The sequence below is a fragment of the Pseudochaenichthys georgianus genome, chromosome 5 (genome assembly GCF_902827115.2).
Source record: "Pseudochaenichthys georgianus chromosome 5, fPseGeo1.2, whole genome shotgun sequence".
Classification (NCBI taxonomy): Eukaryota; Metazoa; Chordata; class Actinopteri; order Perciformes; family Channichthyidae; genus Pseudochaenichthys; species Pseudochaenichthys georgianus.
The window spans coordinates 45,416,446-45,432,599 of NC_047507.1; the positions used below are offsets into that span (position 1 = coordinate 45,416,446).

Below are 16,154 nucleotides of genomic sequence, written 5' to 3' on the forward strand. Positions count from 1 at the left end.
TGAAGGACAGGTTGTTATCTATAAACACATAACGCTATCAAATAATACTTTCTATCAATATATCTATCTTTACCAAATATAACATATTATGGAGATCACAAAAATACACTGTCAATGTTAATAAACAAAAAACAAGGCAATGTGCCTGCAAGACTGCACTCAGGTAAACAAAACATATTACCCGTGCGCAGCAGCTAACCTGCCTGCGAGCCTTCGCTCAGGTCACATTTACCCAGGTGCGGCTGAAGCCCGCGAAAATGGCATCTATTGTTGCCGACAGTTTAGTATTTTAAAATACCGTTACTATGTCAAACATGCTCAAAACCTTCTGACACACTCTCCTAAACATCTCCAACATCATATCTAATTCACACAAGTTAACATCGATCATTTTCATCATGTACTGACCTGTAGAAAACAGAAAAGTGGAGCAGCAATAATTATACACAGGATCCGGTTGATCGTCTGGATTGCTTCTGAGGAGGGGGCGGAAGTGTCCCCCCTAAGGTAACCCAGATGTCACCGCTCACCTGCCAAAGGTTCCACCTTGGCGCTACTTACTCGTACTGATTCTCAAACAGTACAGATAAACCATAAAATGATATGAATGTCACCAAAATAAATACAGATAATGTTCAGTTTCAAATTCACTATTGTTTTGTTTTAAGATTAAAAGTTTAAAAAAAAAAGAAATGTTCAAATAGTAGATGAATATTCAAGAGGTCTTTAAAATCATCACACTGATCATCAAAAGTTCATAAAATGCTCATGAATATTCCAAAATATTCTGAACTTGCCACAATCATCCAAAATTCATGAAATGCTCATAGTCATGAAAAGTTCATGAAATACTCATGCACACTTTTTGGGGTTTTAATTATAATGTTGTGATTGGCTGGATCATGAAAAGTTCATAAATTGCTCATAAAAGTCTGTCATGAGCAAAACAGGAACTTTATATGAATGAACAATGTTCATAAACATTTCATGAACTGCTCTTTAAAATGGTTCATGAGCATTTTAAGAATTTTGGTTCATGAACATGACAAGTGAACATATGAGTTGTTCATGAATGTTTCATGAGTGCTCATGAACAGCTCATAAAGTCATGAACTCCATCTCGCAGGGGTACTCAGAAGAGAGAGACCAGAGTGCTGGGGCTCACTGTTCTGGCTCCTCAGAGAGCCGGTGGTCCGTGGATCTCGGTTTGTGTGTGGAGTAGGGCCTTCTCTACAACAGAGACTCTGTGAGGAGAAGATCCTCACGCTGGGCCGGGTGGTGGAGGTGTGTGGGCCCCGTCTGGACAACGCTGCAGGCCTGGCCTCACGTCTGAGCCTCAGGTCAGTCCGGCTGGTCAGCCTCCTGCTGCAGAGCTGGAAGCAGCAGCTCAGCCAATCAGAGCTGGCGCTGATCGCTGCTCACTGTAACGGACTGAAGTCTCCAAATGACAATGACTCTTTTCCAGAGATGCGATGTTTTCCTGATCTCAGTTGTGATGTTTCTTTTGTTAAAGTTGGACAATGTTACTGATTTTAAGTTTAGCACCATGTCCAACAAAACATTTTAATATTTGGTGAAAAGGTGCTAAATCAGAGCAGACTCCAAGAGCGAGTGGACACGCGGTGGAGAGCCCACCTGGGCCTGACGGAGGCTCAGAGGCCTGAATGGAGAGCGCTCTACAAGCCTCCGCTGACTAAGAGGGGTGGGGACCTCCAGTGGGGGGTCCTCCAGTGGAGGTCCCTCCAGTGGAGGATCCTCCACGCTGCGGTAGCTGTTAATGCTTTTGTTTCAGTGATCAACCCTACAGTGTCTGACGCCTGTCCTTTCTGTGAACAGAGAGAAACCATTTTTCATTGCTTTACGGAATGTGGTCGACTCCTTTATCTTTTTCAGTTACTCACTCAGATGTTGATTTTGTTTAATGTGGTTTTTTCTAAGACAATGTTCATGTTGGGTTGTCGGTACAGCCAGAAGCAAAAGTGCAAAAGTCAGCTTTTGAATGTTTTGTTGGGGCAGGCTGAAATGGCCATCTACCTCAGCAGGAGGAATAAGGTTGCGGAATCATTGGATATCGATGCAGTTTCAATTTTCAAGCGGACGGTTAAAGCAAGACTGAAAGCGGACTACGGTTACTTTTGCTTAACAAACAATGTGGGAGAATTTGAGGCCATGTGGTGCTTTAAAAATGCTTTGTGTTCTGTGGAGAATGAGGATCTTATTTTCAGTCGTTGTCTGAACTGTCAATGTGTCTGTTTGGTTATTTGCTTTGTGAATAAAAGTGGTTTCAAATCTCTCTCTCTCATAAAGAACAAAATAATAACTTATTCTCACACAAAACATGACAACTGTACACATGTCGTTTCCTGTACCAAAGTGAGAATGTAGGCCTCCTGCATCAACCTACATTGTAACAGAACATGTCCTCTTGGGAATTCAGTTCCACAACAATAATGAAGCCTCCAGGAGCAGATGAGCCTGAGGGCTAATGGCTCATCTTCAGTCTGCTGATGTTTGCTGTTGCCATTTCTGTGGAGGCAAAGTGAAAAAGAAAAGAAAAAAGATAACAATTAAGGACAAGCGTGTGCTTTCTCAGCTTTTCACCTCGTCACAGCCTTCTCTCCATCCTTCTTCCTGAGTCACTTCTCTCCTCCATCACAGCGGCTGTGCATATCACTTGTGCGTTGCTGGCGGAGCCTGCGCTTGTGCTCGGTTGATGACTGTCCTCCTCCTCATTCACTTGTTCACCTTCGCTGGTAATATTCTCCTCTGTACCTCTCAACATCATTCAGCTTTCTTCTTTCTCTAGCTTGCTTGCCACGTTCGCTAATCGTTCGCGGGTAGTATGGTCGCCTTTTCTTTTAAAATATTTGTGTTTCTGAATCGTTTTGGTTGAGTGCAGAGTTCTTCAGTTATATATGTTTTCTAAAGTGTGGTTGCCGTCAGCCCTTAATAACCAACACGTCTTCACATCTAAATGAGTTAACGGGTGCCGTGCTGTTGCCTTCTGAATGCATCCATATGGAAGTTGTATTTTCTGGTGCCCCTAGACCACAACACCTCACACCTGAACAACAGAGCGAGATATGTCTTTTAATCCCAGCCATATGGCTGTCCAAAACACAAGTTGACACAGATATGACACATTGAGTTTTTCCACCCTAAAATGAATCCCAAAACCAACTGTGTTGTTTTAAATAATGTGACTTCAGTTTTGTGGAAGCAGCTAGTTTCCTCTTGTTCACGCTCTGTCCCTGGATTTGTGTTCACCCTGTTCGTGTTCTCTGAGAGAGAACACATGTAATACCTCTTCTGCCTATTTCTTCTACATTTAAACCCCAACGTGCCTCTAAATGCCGGGTGTAGATCTCCACTTAAAGCAGTTTCATGCCAAACACTACATTTGAGAATTGTCAAAGTCACCGTTATAGAGCAAAACACGACAGGAGGCTTCTGATGGTGTGTGTGCTGCTGAACGCTTCCCTGCATGACTTCAATCACTTTGAGCAGTCACACTGTGTGTGTGTGTGTGTGTGTGTGTGTGTGTGTGTGTGTGTGTGTGTGTGTGTGTGTGTGTGTGTGTGTGTGTGTGTGTGTGTGTGTGTGTGTGTGTGTGTGTGTGTACTCTGAGGGGAGGAGGGATGTCACCTGCTAACTACCATGATGAAATCTCTCTTTTTTCACAAAATAAACACATACTGTGTACACACACACACACACACACACACACACACACACACACACACACACACACACACACACACACACACACACACACACACACACACACACACACACACACACAGTCAGTTAAGGTAATCACAACCACTTATGGTACACATGTTTTTAAGAACAGTGGATGTAAACAGTCAGATCGTGTGTACCGACCTCCTAGCTAAGATTATACCAACAGATGTGATACACAACATCTAACTATCAATGCTTTGTGTCCCAAAGGCAATATCTTTATTTCAAAGACCACCCAAGACCACAAGAGGTCAGGACAATATCAACACACACTATTAAAAGGTTTTGAACAAAAGACTAATGCCATTGTTTTTTCTGGTTAGGTTTCTGATCAAACTTTTAAATATGTAATTATCCCGACAACGCTGATAAGAGGTCGCAGGTTGGGACATGTCCCATGTATGTCCCAAGACGGGCAACTGGCAATGTGTATACATGTAAATAATAATACATATAAAGACTTCGATGTTCTCATTAGTGACACACATGTCCAGACTGCTAACCGACTCATCCAGTGGAGTTGAATGCTTTACAGTCCTTTCATCGTATCAAGACTTTACTCATGGAAATTAAGAACTTGTTCAAATGTAACCTTTCTCTTCCTGTCAGGCGCTGCTTCCAGACGGCCCACTTCTATGTGGAAGACAACGACTCCCCCAGGGTGGTCCCCAACGAGACCAACCCCGTCTTCCCCATCCCAGGTAACAACCTGACCAGCACATTTAGAATTCCTATGCAAAACTCGTAAGACATTTCAGAAGTGTTATTTATTTGTTTGTTGATCTGTAACTATATGGAACATATTTAGTAGCACAGGACATTGTGCTCTCAAGCATTACCCACTGACTGGACCTCATTTGAGGACCAAACAGGTTCACTCTGATATCTCGCATTGGAGAATCGGCAGCTGTAAGATATTTCTCCACAGCCCGACTACTGTAACTGCTCTCTCTGTCATCCCCGTTGCAGGTGTTGTGCCTCAGGGCTGCTAATATGGCTGATAATAAACATTGTCGTCAATAAAGAAACGTTTGCTTTAATGTAATGTAACTCTAAAAAGCAATACAATTACATTTAAATAAAAAATATTAGGTTCAACTTAATATTACTCCTTTTAACTAACCTAATACAGTTATGTGACATTTGTTGACATAATACATTTAATTTAAAGTACATTTTTCCGTTATTTCAGTGTAGATGATTGTTGACCAATGAGCTTTCACCTTTAAAAGCAGTCTCTCAAATATTTTCCAAGAGATTATTGACTGGTTTGGATGAACAAAGCTCCTTGGTTTAACAACAACATCGAATGTTGAGAGTAAGTGATAATTATGTATGAATTTAGTTTTATTTTAAATGTAAGGCTAACTAACAAAGAAAGAGAAAGATGGAAGCAGGGGGGAGGCAGGGGGGGGGGGTGATGAATAATTACACAGAACAGACATAAAACCTCGGCAGAGCCTGAAAGCTGCTCCAGCTGGGGCCCCCAGGTCCAGGATTTGGATCCAAACCTGTAAAATCAATTAAAGCGTGTGGGGCCTCTTCACAGTACAATGGGCCTTGGCTCAGTTCAAAGGCCTCCATTCACACCAGGGCCAGTGTGCCCAGCACGGCAGAGCCAGACTAGACAGAGAGGGTCTGCCATTGGCTTTATGTTTTCCCTCCGCAGGATCTGAGCCCGTTTTGGAATCCACTGTCGTGCTGTGGTGTGTATGATATCGTGATGACCACTAGAGGTGTAGCTCGACGGACATTTGAGACTGAATATCAGGGCCTGTGTGTGGGCATCAGAGTGTGTGCAGCAGGCAGGCTGCTGTCTGACCATATGCTCTGTGCTAATGGTCTCAATAAGCTCAGACCTAGAGCCTCACACATCCCATATTCTGCTTTAAGACCTAATGCTGGATATATACCTGCAGGCAGCAGCCACTTACCAGAGCACCTTCCATTAAACACACACGCACGCACGCACGCACGCACGCACGCACACACACACACACACACACACACACACACACACACACACACACACACACACACACACACACACACACACACACACACACACACACACACACACACACACACACACACACACACACACACACACACACACACACACACACACACACACACACACGCTATTGTGTAAGTGACTGTACTCCACTGTCTGAAAAATATGTCAAAGCAATAAAAGGAGATTGGATCCATTCTCCTTGCAGCTAATTGGCCGTTTCAGACCCTCTGCCTAACACCTGCCTGCTGTGTTAACTGACACACAAATCATCTTGACATAGTTGCATACCTAAATGAATATCTTACAACACAGAGTGAGAGCGAGCGAGCGAGTGTGTGCTCTTATTAATATTTGATGAAGACTAACTGAGGGGCACTCTGAGAGAGTTGTAGCTGTTTGCTCATCCTTTTCACTAAGCGGGCCCAATCCTCCGGGTCCAGTTCAGCTACCGTATGCATGTTGTCAGCCACTGAAGAACGACCACTTGGCTGCAGTTTGTCTGCAGCAGCTGAAACATGCACACAGTCCTGAGCTGTCCTGCTGAAAGCTCCCACAACCTACACAACATCAGAAACTGACTTATGCAGCTTTTCTTCACTTAGTTCCGTGAGAGAACATGATATGCTCATATCACTGGTCTCTATTAACCTCTAGCCATCTATTTTGAGTATCTCGGGCAGGGATGGGCAGCTTGGATGGTGGTGGGGGCCACATCATTTATGAACTGGCCACCAGGGGGCCAAAGATTCACTTGGAACACACACACACACACACACACACACACACACACACACACACACACACACACACACACACACACACACACACACACACACACACACACACACACACACACACACACACACACACACACACACACACACACACACACACACACACACACACAACTTCCATGTATTGTATGTAATTATTAACAAATATACTAAGTCTGACATCTTCATTGACATTTTACAATCTTTCAGGGACCAACCTCTAATAAGCTCACTAAACAAATAGCACTTCACAGAAATGTTATTTAATGTGTACAAGTGGCATGTTTGTATTGAACAGGTTATTAAACAGTGGAATAAAACTATTTGAAACTATTTGAAAGCACGGAAAGTGTGTGTGCATTGAGATGAACCATCAAGATGACATAAAGTCATGAACACTAACCCAGACATGAACCTAAGACCCTGATAGCCTGTCTCTGCTGGCGCACAATAAGGGGGATGTCAACACAGACACCTGCTGTTCCTCAGCGCTGCCCCCCCACTCCCGCTGAAATTATGAATGAAAAGCGTAGAGTAATCATAGATAACACGGCAGGGTCCGTGACAGTTTGTTTTCAAATAAACAAAGTCTTGGTTTTTAGAATATTAAACTTGGTTCGCCAAATTCAGATAATAAATACAACTTTGAAGCTTAAGTAACGGCATAATTACAAGCGGCAATTTAACGTCTCAGCAGGCATAACAACAGCCGGTGTTTCTTGTGAGTGTTTCCGGGAAGCAATACACACAAACGCGTCACAGATTATATCGCGGTATTTTGCTGCCGAACGAAATCATGCACGCAGCTTGCGACGTAACAAGGAGTCTCGTGGATGGTATCAGTACTACAAGTAAGAAATAATATATATATATTTTTTTTCATTAATTACGTTGTTTATAAATTAATCTGAGGGCCGCAAAAAGAGGAGGTGGCATTTGCCAATCCCTGATCTAGGGTAATAAATAAACATAACAGTGAATACAAATAAATGTAAATGTTGCCTTGACCTATGACAAGGACAACTTTGTATCTCTTTATGGTTTAGTTGTTCTAAAACAATGTGTTGCAGGCATACATCACTCCCAGAAGATTTGATAAGGATTTCCATCTTGACCGTGGTAACCATAGGTGGGAAGTAACTAAGTAATGATGTGAAATGTAATCAAGTGTTAAATCAGACTTTAGTTCCACCTGGAGTAAATCCACCAGCTACCCTGCAGTCTACAAAGTACTTCAGACTAGCTGCACCTTCACCAGCTTTGAGAACACTTTCATGATCAATCATTATAAACATATCATATATATTATTCTGAAATGGACCAATCTGCACAACGACTACTTTCACTGTCGCTACTTCCACTATATTTAGATGAGAATACTTTTCTACTTTTACTTGAGGAACATTTTGAATGCAGGACTTTCACTGTAATAGAGTATTCCTACACTCTGGTACTTCTACTTTTACTCAAGTACAAGATCTGAGTACTTCTTCAACATTTGTTGGTAATTTAGCAGATGGAGATTTCACAGTTAAATGAAATTGTAGTTCTATTTCGTCCCTACTGACCGCCAGAGGCGGTGCTTTAGCACTGGATATATCCATCGCACGCATGCGCAGTTCGAATACCTAATAACAACAAATTCACCTGTGACCCACGTGACACCGGCTACATAGACCGGCGTCATTAGCGGATCGTTTCCTTTTCACCTTCTCGCTTCGCGAGAGTACCGTGGTTGCATCTTTGTAACCTACAAGCGTTCGTTGGAACGTTAGATCTAAAGATTTCGCCGCTTACAGCCGGCTGAGTGCGGTTTCGCGACTATTCCAGTCGGGGCTACAGGCTAGCTGTCCCCCAGGAGCTGTGGCCGGTTACGCGGAAAACTTCGACTGACAGGTTGGTGTCGGCTTGGTCGGTGATGGCAGTGCTTCCGCTCCCTCTCCCAGCTAAGCTGTCCTGATTTCTGTCTTGTTTACTATTTGGCTTTAACTTTTTTGGTGACGGCAGTGTTTCCGCTCCCTCTCCCAGGAGTTGCCCTTGTCACTACCCGATCCGTCCCCCTGCCCGATCGGTACTGCGCATGTGCGAGATTGGACAACTCCAGACGGCAACCCAAGATGGACACTTGACACAGTGGCTTTTAGCAAAGCTCAAAAAGAAAACTCGAGAGAGATGAGTTATTTTTATTACAGCGTTACTTCACTATTATTTAACAACTCTTTTTATTTGGTTCTTTTATTTGGGGTCAAGTACATTGTCATAATAAGTGAGGAATGGATTTAACTTCTGTTAGACAGCCATATGCCATACATTTTTGCATACATTCACAGTAAATATTTATTCAGTATGCTAGCTGTCTAACAGAAGTTAAATCCATTTTTACGGGCGTGTTACGGGCGTGTTACGGGCGTGTTACGGGCGTGTTACGGGCGCGTTGCGGCTGCGCCGCGGCGTCCACAAAGATCGCGGCCACTCTAGTCAATGGGTGCTATTCCACCAGACGCGCCGTGTTACGGCTCAGAAGCGTCCCAGAAGCGTCTCGCCGCTGGGCTCCGCTCGAAATAGGATTGAAGTCTATTTTTCGACGTGACGCAGCCGTAAGGTAATGTCGGGCAGGAAGTGGAACGGTGACAGCATTCGGCCCACCCCCCAAAACCGGTTCCTTCTCCTCCCCCCATCCCTCCTCTGTAGTCTTTCCAGTAGGAGAATAAAGGCCAGCGTTCTCCTTCGGTTTACAGGCACTCTGTGTAAATTATATAGAATAATTATGATGATGAATGCATTTTTTTTACCACTAAAATACAGCAACCCATCTTTGATTCAAGTTGTTTTTAACTGGACTATTACAATTATTATTAATTATGTCTGTAGTCTACAACACAATAAAATAGGAAATAACAACAATAAACACGATTTAAACGGACACAAAAATAAACCATTTAACTACGTAGCCTACTTACGTAGGACGCTCCGCTTCCGTAATGCTTCTGAAACGCTCGTGAAACACGCACGGTAGGGTATGACGCCGGAGGAGGCCGGACCAAAACCGCGGCGCAGCCGTAACGCGCCGCAGAAGGACCCAGTGGAAACTAGGGGTTAGCCTGTGTTTACGTTTAACTTCGTTATCATCCCAACCAGTGAAGGCAGTGTTTTCGCCCCCACTCCTGGTGAGCGTGTTGCTTGATTGTTAGCAGCAACCGCCCGGCTAAGCTGTCCTGTTGAGCTTCTTTACTTAATTTGTATTTCAGCTAGGTGAAGGCAGTGCTCTCGCTCCCTCTCCCTTTGCTGGTAACGTGGGTGTAGGACATGTACATCCCTCTTTGTGTTCGGCGAGTAGGAGCATTGCTCTACTCTCCCGTTCAGCAGGTAGTTGGTGAAGGCTGTGTCCTCGCACCCGCTCCCGGTTGCCCTGCATCTGGCCACCTACATAATGGCTCATTCATGTAGCGCCTGTATAGCTCCTCTTGAGCCAGAGGACGGCCATGACCACTGCCCCTCTTGCCTTGGCCTCGAGCATTTGAGGGAGGGTCTCACGCAGAACGCCTGCATGAACTGTAGCTGTATGCCTCGGGCGCTCAGAGTAGCTAGAGTTGCAAAGGTGGAGCGTTTGGCAGGAGCCAACGGACACCTCTCCTCGTCACATCTTCCACGCAGCGTGGGATTGTTCCTAAAAACTACATTTCCCTTCTCTGATGAGGAAAAAGGGAAATCCTGAAAACTATTTTTTTTTCACATCTCCCACGCAGTTTAGCCGTTCCCGGCGAAGCGAGGGAACGATGGCTGTACCCCAATAGGAGGTCTAGAAACAGGCTGTCCTCTAAGGTGGATCAGTTAGCTGCCGACATGAGCATGATGAAGACGCTCCTCTTGGCCTTTCAGCCAGGCAGGGGCCGGTATAGGGGCTACTAGCTTGCCGCCCGCCCCTCCGTCGGTTGCCGCACCTCCACATGACAATGTCATGCCCTCGGTGCAGGGTCACAGATGAACTGCTCTGTAAGGCCTAAGACGCGCCGGCACGCATGGGTCGTATCGGGAACTCCCTCTCCCATTTAATGCTGGCCGTCTCCACCTCTCTGCGGCAGGCTCCGGCTGAGCCTCCTTTGCTGGGCCTCAGTGATGCATCACTGTAGGCCTTTGCTGTAATGACTAGGGAACTGGGGCGAGTTATGTCCTTACTGGTGCAGACTCGCAGCCAGGTTTGGCTGGCGCAGTCTCCTCTAACGGAGACATGTAGGAGAGTCCTCCGTAGCGTGCCAGTCGAGCCAGGGGAGCTGTTTGGGGCAGCTGCCCTGGAGGCACTGGAGCGTGCTGCCCAAGCTAGGCAGACCAGGCAGCAGCTCTCTGGTCTTCATAGGCCTGTGCTCACTCCCAGCAGGCCCAGGGGCCCCTCGAGCAGACACACTCAGCCACCAGCTTACAGTGGTGGTTTGCAGAGGTCCCAGCGGCCCACTCAACCGCCTCCCAGTGACTTTCGGGACCCGATCGCCGGCCTTCTAGGCAGCCTCGTACCTCAGCTTCTTACCGGCACCCCCAAGGGGCTCCAGAGGCCGGGGGCGAGGCCCTGAAGCCCGGGGCCGGTCGTCGGCTGCTTTTCCCAGCAGCAGCTCAGCTACTGGGCTGCCTGTACTTCCGACCCCTGGGTAGTTTCCACCCTAACCCGGGGATACGAATTGCAGTTCCGACTCCGGCCCCTAGCCTTCGGCCGGGTCAGAATGACAGTTGTCAGCGACCCGGCGAAGGCCTTAGCTCTGGCCCAAGAGTTCTCTGTCCTCTTGGCCAAGGGCGCAATCAAGCCAGTAGACTCTCTGCTTCAGCCTGGGGGTTCTACTCGGCATACTTTCTTGTGACCAAGAAAGTCGGCAGATTCCGTCCAGTCTTGGACCTCAGAGGACTCAACAGATTCCTGAAGGTGCTGCCCTTTCATATGTTAACCACAGCAGACACTCTTTGTGTTGTCACACAGGGGGAGTGGTTCGCAACCGCGGACTTGAGGGATGATGCATCCCATCACCAGAAGTTCGCCTTTCGGGGCCAACACTATCAGTTCCGGGTGCTTCCCTTTGGTCTCTCCCTCTCTCCAAGGGTGACCAACAGGTCACTTACCTGGGGATGGTCCTAGATTCGGTCGCCATGAGGGCCTACCTGACACCTCGTCGTGTGGACGACATTTATCACCTTCTTCCCATCTTCAGGCTGGAAAAGATGGTGCCTTACATCCAGTTCTTCTGGCTCCTGGGCACACTGACTGCTGCCTCAGCCGTTGTGCCCTTAGTCCTGCTGTCTTTGCGCCGCATGCAGATGTGGCTGAACAGCCTCCACTTGGACGCCAAGTGGCACAGGCACAGGGAAGTCAGGGTGTCACAGCGGTGCCTCCACTCTCTGTCACGCTGGGGAGACAGGGCCTATCTTCTGATGGGTGCGCCCATGAGCGCCATCCCATCCCGCCGGGAGACTGTCATCGTGGATGCATATCTCTCAAGGTGGGGTGCAGTATGGCGGGGCAGAACGACTCAGGGTCAGTGGTCCGCCCAGGAGGGTGCGCACCATATCAACGTGCTAGAGCTTCGGGCTGTGCTGCTTGTACTCAAGCACTTTTTACCCCAACTGGCGGGCAGGCATCCCAGCTAGAAATGTTTGGTTCTAAAAACATTCTGAGACAGTCATTGTTCTAGGAAGATTTTCAGCGGGACGTTTTTTTTTGGTTCCCAGAACATTCTTCTGAAAGGTAGGATAACGTTCTCTAAAAACATTCTTAAAATGTTTTTGCTAACATCGTTAGAACATTATGTTCTTAAAACATTTTCAGCTGCAAGTTAGATTTGTTTATGTTGCCAGAATGTTATTATTTTAGAGAAGGATAACATGGTTTATGTTAAAAAAAAGTATGCAAATGTTCTGTGGTAACAATTTACTAAAATACATTTACATTATTAGAACATAAAGACATAATATTCCTGTAATTGTTCAACTCAAAATTCCTGGGTAAGTGGACTGACCACTGTGGTCATTAGGATGATTATGATAGTTTACTTAACTATTGGAATTTGACTATTCACACATGTAAAAGGATGACTCGGAATCAGCTGGTGAGCGTAACATTTGTTTATTAGAGAAGGGGAGCTGGGAGAGGAGGTTGGTTATGGCGGCAGTGTGAAACAGTTGTTCCAGGGTGGGTGGAGAGGCCTGGCTGGTCTTGGGAGTGTGGAAGGCCTTGGATTCCTCCTGGGAGAGACACAAAAATGAGTGTGAGGCAAAAGCAGGCAAAGTTGTCAAAGAATATGCTGGTAAAAAGCTAGAGCGGCACGCAGCAAACCGTTCACGGCAACAATCCGGCAGGGAATGAGTGCAGGCTGCAGGCTTTCATAGTGTGGCTGATGAGCAGGTTGCAGGTGTGGTTGATTGGAGATTGCTCCCAGCCGTGTAGAGCAGACCAGCAGGCAGGTGGGGGGGGGGGCATTAACCCACTAACAGGGGTTTATGGGGCGGGCAGTGATAGTCGGTCCGTTCTTCTATATGTCTGTCTTTGGTTTTCTAAGTGTTATTCGATCCATATGACCATAGAGATATGTGCATAAACAACAACAACACTTGGGGTATAATGTTCGAACAATGTTATCACCAAACATTTTAAGAATGTTTTTAGAGAACGTTATCCTACCTTTCAGAAGTACATTCTAGGAACCAAAATAAAACTTCTCAATTAAACCATTCCTAGAACAATGAATGGTAACATTCTCAGAATGTTTTTAGAACCAACCATGTCTAGCTGGGAACTCAGACATGCCGACGCAAACGTGCAATATCATGAATTACGTGCTTGTTTTTTTCTAAAAAGGAAAATGTGGTGACATCAGATTTCTTTTAAACATCCTTTTCAAACAAATGCAGCAAGTTTGTTTTTTAAAGCGCGCTACAAATAAATCTGACGTTGACCATGACCCTGTTAATATTTCGCATCACAGGAACATTTTATAAAAAAATAATAACCTCCTGGAAACATTATCCAAATGTTGCTTTCAAAATGTTCTTCTTTGGTTATCATGAAACATTGAGGGACTGTTTTATAAAGAACATCTTTAATGTGTTAGCCAACAATGTCCAAAACACATCCTTAGAATGTTGCAGGCAAAACGTTCCACCTTTGTTAACATATCACATTAAAGGAACGTTTTATAAAACACTTTCTGTCATCTCAGGCCTCAATAACATCCTGAAAACATCCTCTGAATGTTGCAGTTAAAACGTTATGTCTTAGTTTACTTTAAACCTTATAGGAACATTATTTGAAAAAATAAACATCCTAAAAAGGTTCTTTGAACATCAGATTAAAACGTTTCTTTAAAACCTTATTAGAACCAATAGGTAACGTTAGCCAAAGTTGTGAGAACGTTCCCCGCTAGCTGGGATGTGCTTGTTCGTTCTGACAACATGTCCGCTGTTGCCCAGATCAACCACCAAGGGGGCACCAAGTCCGTTCAGCTGCTCCGGCTTTCACAGAACCTCTTGTCTTGGGCGTCTACCCGCCTGACCAGTCTGCGGGCAGCCTTTTTACCAGGAGACCGAAATCAGGTTGCGGATTTCCTCTCTTGGCACAAACCTCCACCGGGGGAGTGGAGACTTCATCCAGTGGTGATGGAGTCAATTTGGAACCTTTTTGGCAGGGCCGAGGTGGACCTCTTCGCCTCGGAAGAATTGAGGCACTGCCCCCTCTGGTTCTCCTGGACGGAGGTGACCAGCCCGATGGGGCAGGACGCTCTGGGCACTTGTAAGTGAATCTCATGCAGGAAAAGGTTCAACGTCCAGGCGGGATTATCCTTTCGTTTATTTTGTAGTATTCCAATAATACAAAACATAAAGCACGATGGTTTCCCCTGTGGCTTTCCTATGTTTATCTCTAGTAAAAAAACATATGCTCAATCTGGTGCACCAATCCCCCCCACCACCTGTCGCAACCTTCAAAATAAAAGCAAAGAAATACTTGAATTAGATAAAATAATAACAATAAATAATAAAAATGTAATATAAACAAAAACAGCTAGAAAATAAACGTTTATTTACTAAATGAAATAATTATATGTATAGTTCCAACACTACTGCATTGTAACATTATAACTATAAACTTTGACATTTGAACATCTACATTATGAGTTCATGGCAACTAAAGAACCTAGTTGACAATATTCTCTCTCCTACGTCTGCTGTACTCACTGGGCTGGTGTTGGTCCTTGCATCAGAAAGGAGGAACATGGCATGTTTCTACAAATATCACATTTCTCCCAAACATCAGTTTCTTAATTAGTTTGAAAATATGTAAATGATTGAAATGGTTTAGTCTGGAGCTATATCAGGGTCATAAGTTTTGATCATTCAAAACAAGTTCAAGTTTTTATCCTGAACTTTGAAAAATCCAATGATGTATTCAAAATAAAAATAAGTATTTGAAATAATTGTTCAGGTTGAATATTATTTTTGATTCAGTTCAGCAATATTTTTGAATAACATATTTATTTTCAGTTTCAAATCTTGTTTTTTCAGGTTTCACATTTGTTTTCGCCTTCAGATCGTTTTTCGCTTTCAGATAATTTTTTTCCGCTTTCAGACTTTTCGCCCTGATGTTGCTTGGGGGGAGTGGGGCTTACCAAAGAGTAGTTTGGCATCCTGAGTGACAGCCTATGGTGACAGCACTCCCTCTGTCATGTTGCCTTCATGGTAGTGTGGGTGTTGAGAGATGTATCCATAGATCTCTTAATGTCGCTCTCAAAGTGCACCAGATTGGTGCTTTTAACTTCAACATTTAAAAAGAAAAATCCCGGGGGGAACCCCCTAGAGGATGTAAGGTCCACCCCCCACTTAAATCATGTTCACATGGATAAGAAACTAAATACATTTGCACACATCTTGTGTGTCTATCTTTCTGTTTTGGTGGTCATGCCACAACCGTGCACGTGCATGCGTACGTGAGTCATGGTGAGATATCTGGATTAAGAGGTTGCTTTTTCTTTGCACAGAATGAAAGAAAGGCGAAATGAATGGGCTGTGATTTTAGTTTTTTTAAGCAGAGGTTGAGTTCAATCATTTGTACGGGCCCTCGGAGGATGTTGTAAAAATGTAAATGGCCCTTGAGAGGAAAAGGTTCCCCACCCCTGATCTAAATAATAATAAAACCCCTTGATTTATAACTTAACATCTCTGTCTCCTATTGATCTGAGTATATTATAAAGAATAGCCAGTTAATTGAAGCATTATAGCACAGACCTTTGTCAGATGGTATATTACATAGTTCTCTCTTTTTTCACCATACGTGTGTTTGCATCCCTGGAAAATAAAACAATTGTCTGCCACTGCCTTAGTTACGCAATACTATACATTTATTTGCTAAAGGCCTGCTGCTCTGTTTCTGTAATTCACTATTCCATTACAAAATTGTCCAGTCCCATCGTTGGGGGGGGGGGGGGGGGGGGACATTGTGACTTCAGAGGAAGTGGCTGCTCTTGTGTTGCCGGTTTAACCCTGCCTCTTCTCTTCAGATGACATGGAGGCCATTCCAGTCAAGCAGTTCATCAAACACATCTCTGAACTCTACTCCAATAACCAACACGGATTCTCGGAAGATTTCGAGG

The 16,154-nt window shown here is 44.8% G+C and overlaps 1 protein-coding gene across 1 annotated transcript in view; it reads left to right on the forward strand.

Annotated features, from left to right (window-relative positions):
• The window catches only part of LOC117446707 (receptor-type tyrosine-protein phosphatase gamma-like), a 673,776-nt gene that overhangs the window by 611,119 nt on the left and 46,503 nt on the right, over positions 1 to 16,154 (forward strand). The window contains 2 exon segments of the mRNA XM_034083054.1: positions 4,354 to 4,445; positions 16,062 to 16,153. Of these exon segments, the coding sequence (XP_033938945.1) occupies positions 4,354 to 4,445; positions 16,062 to 16,153 (184 nt within the window).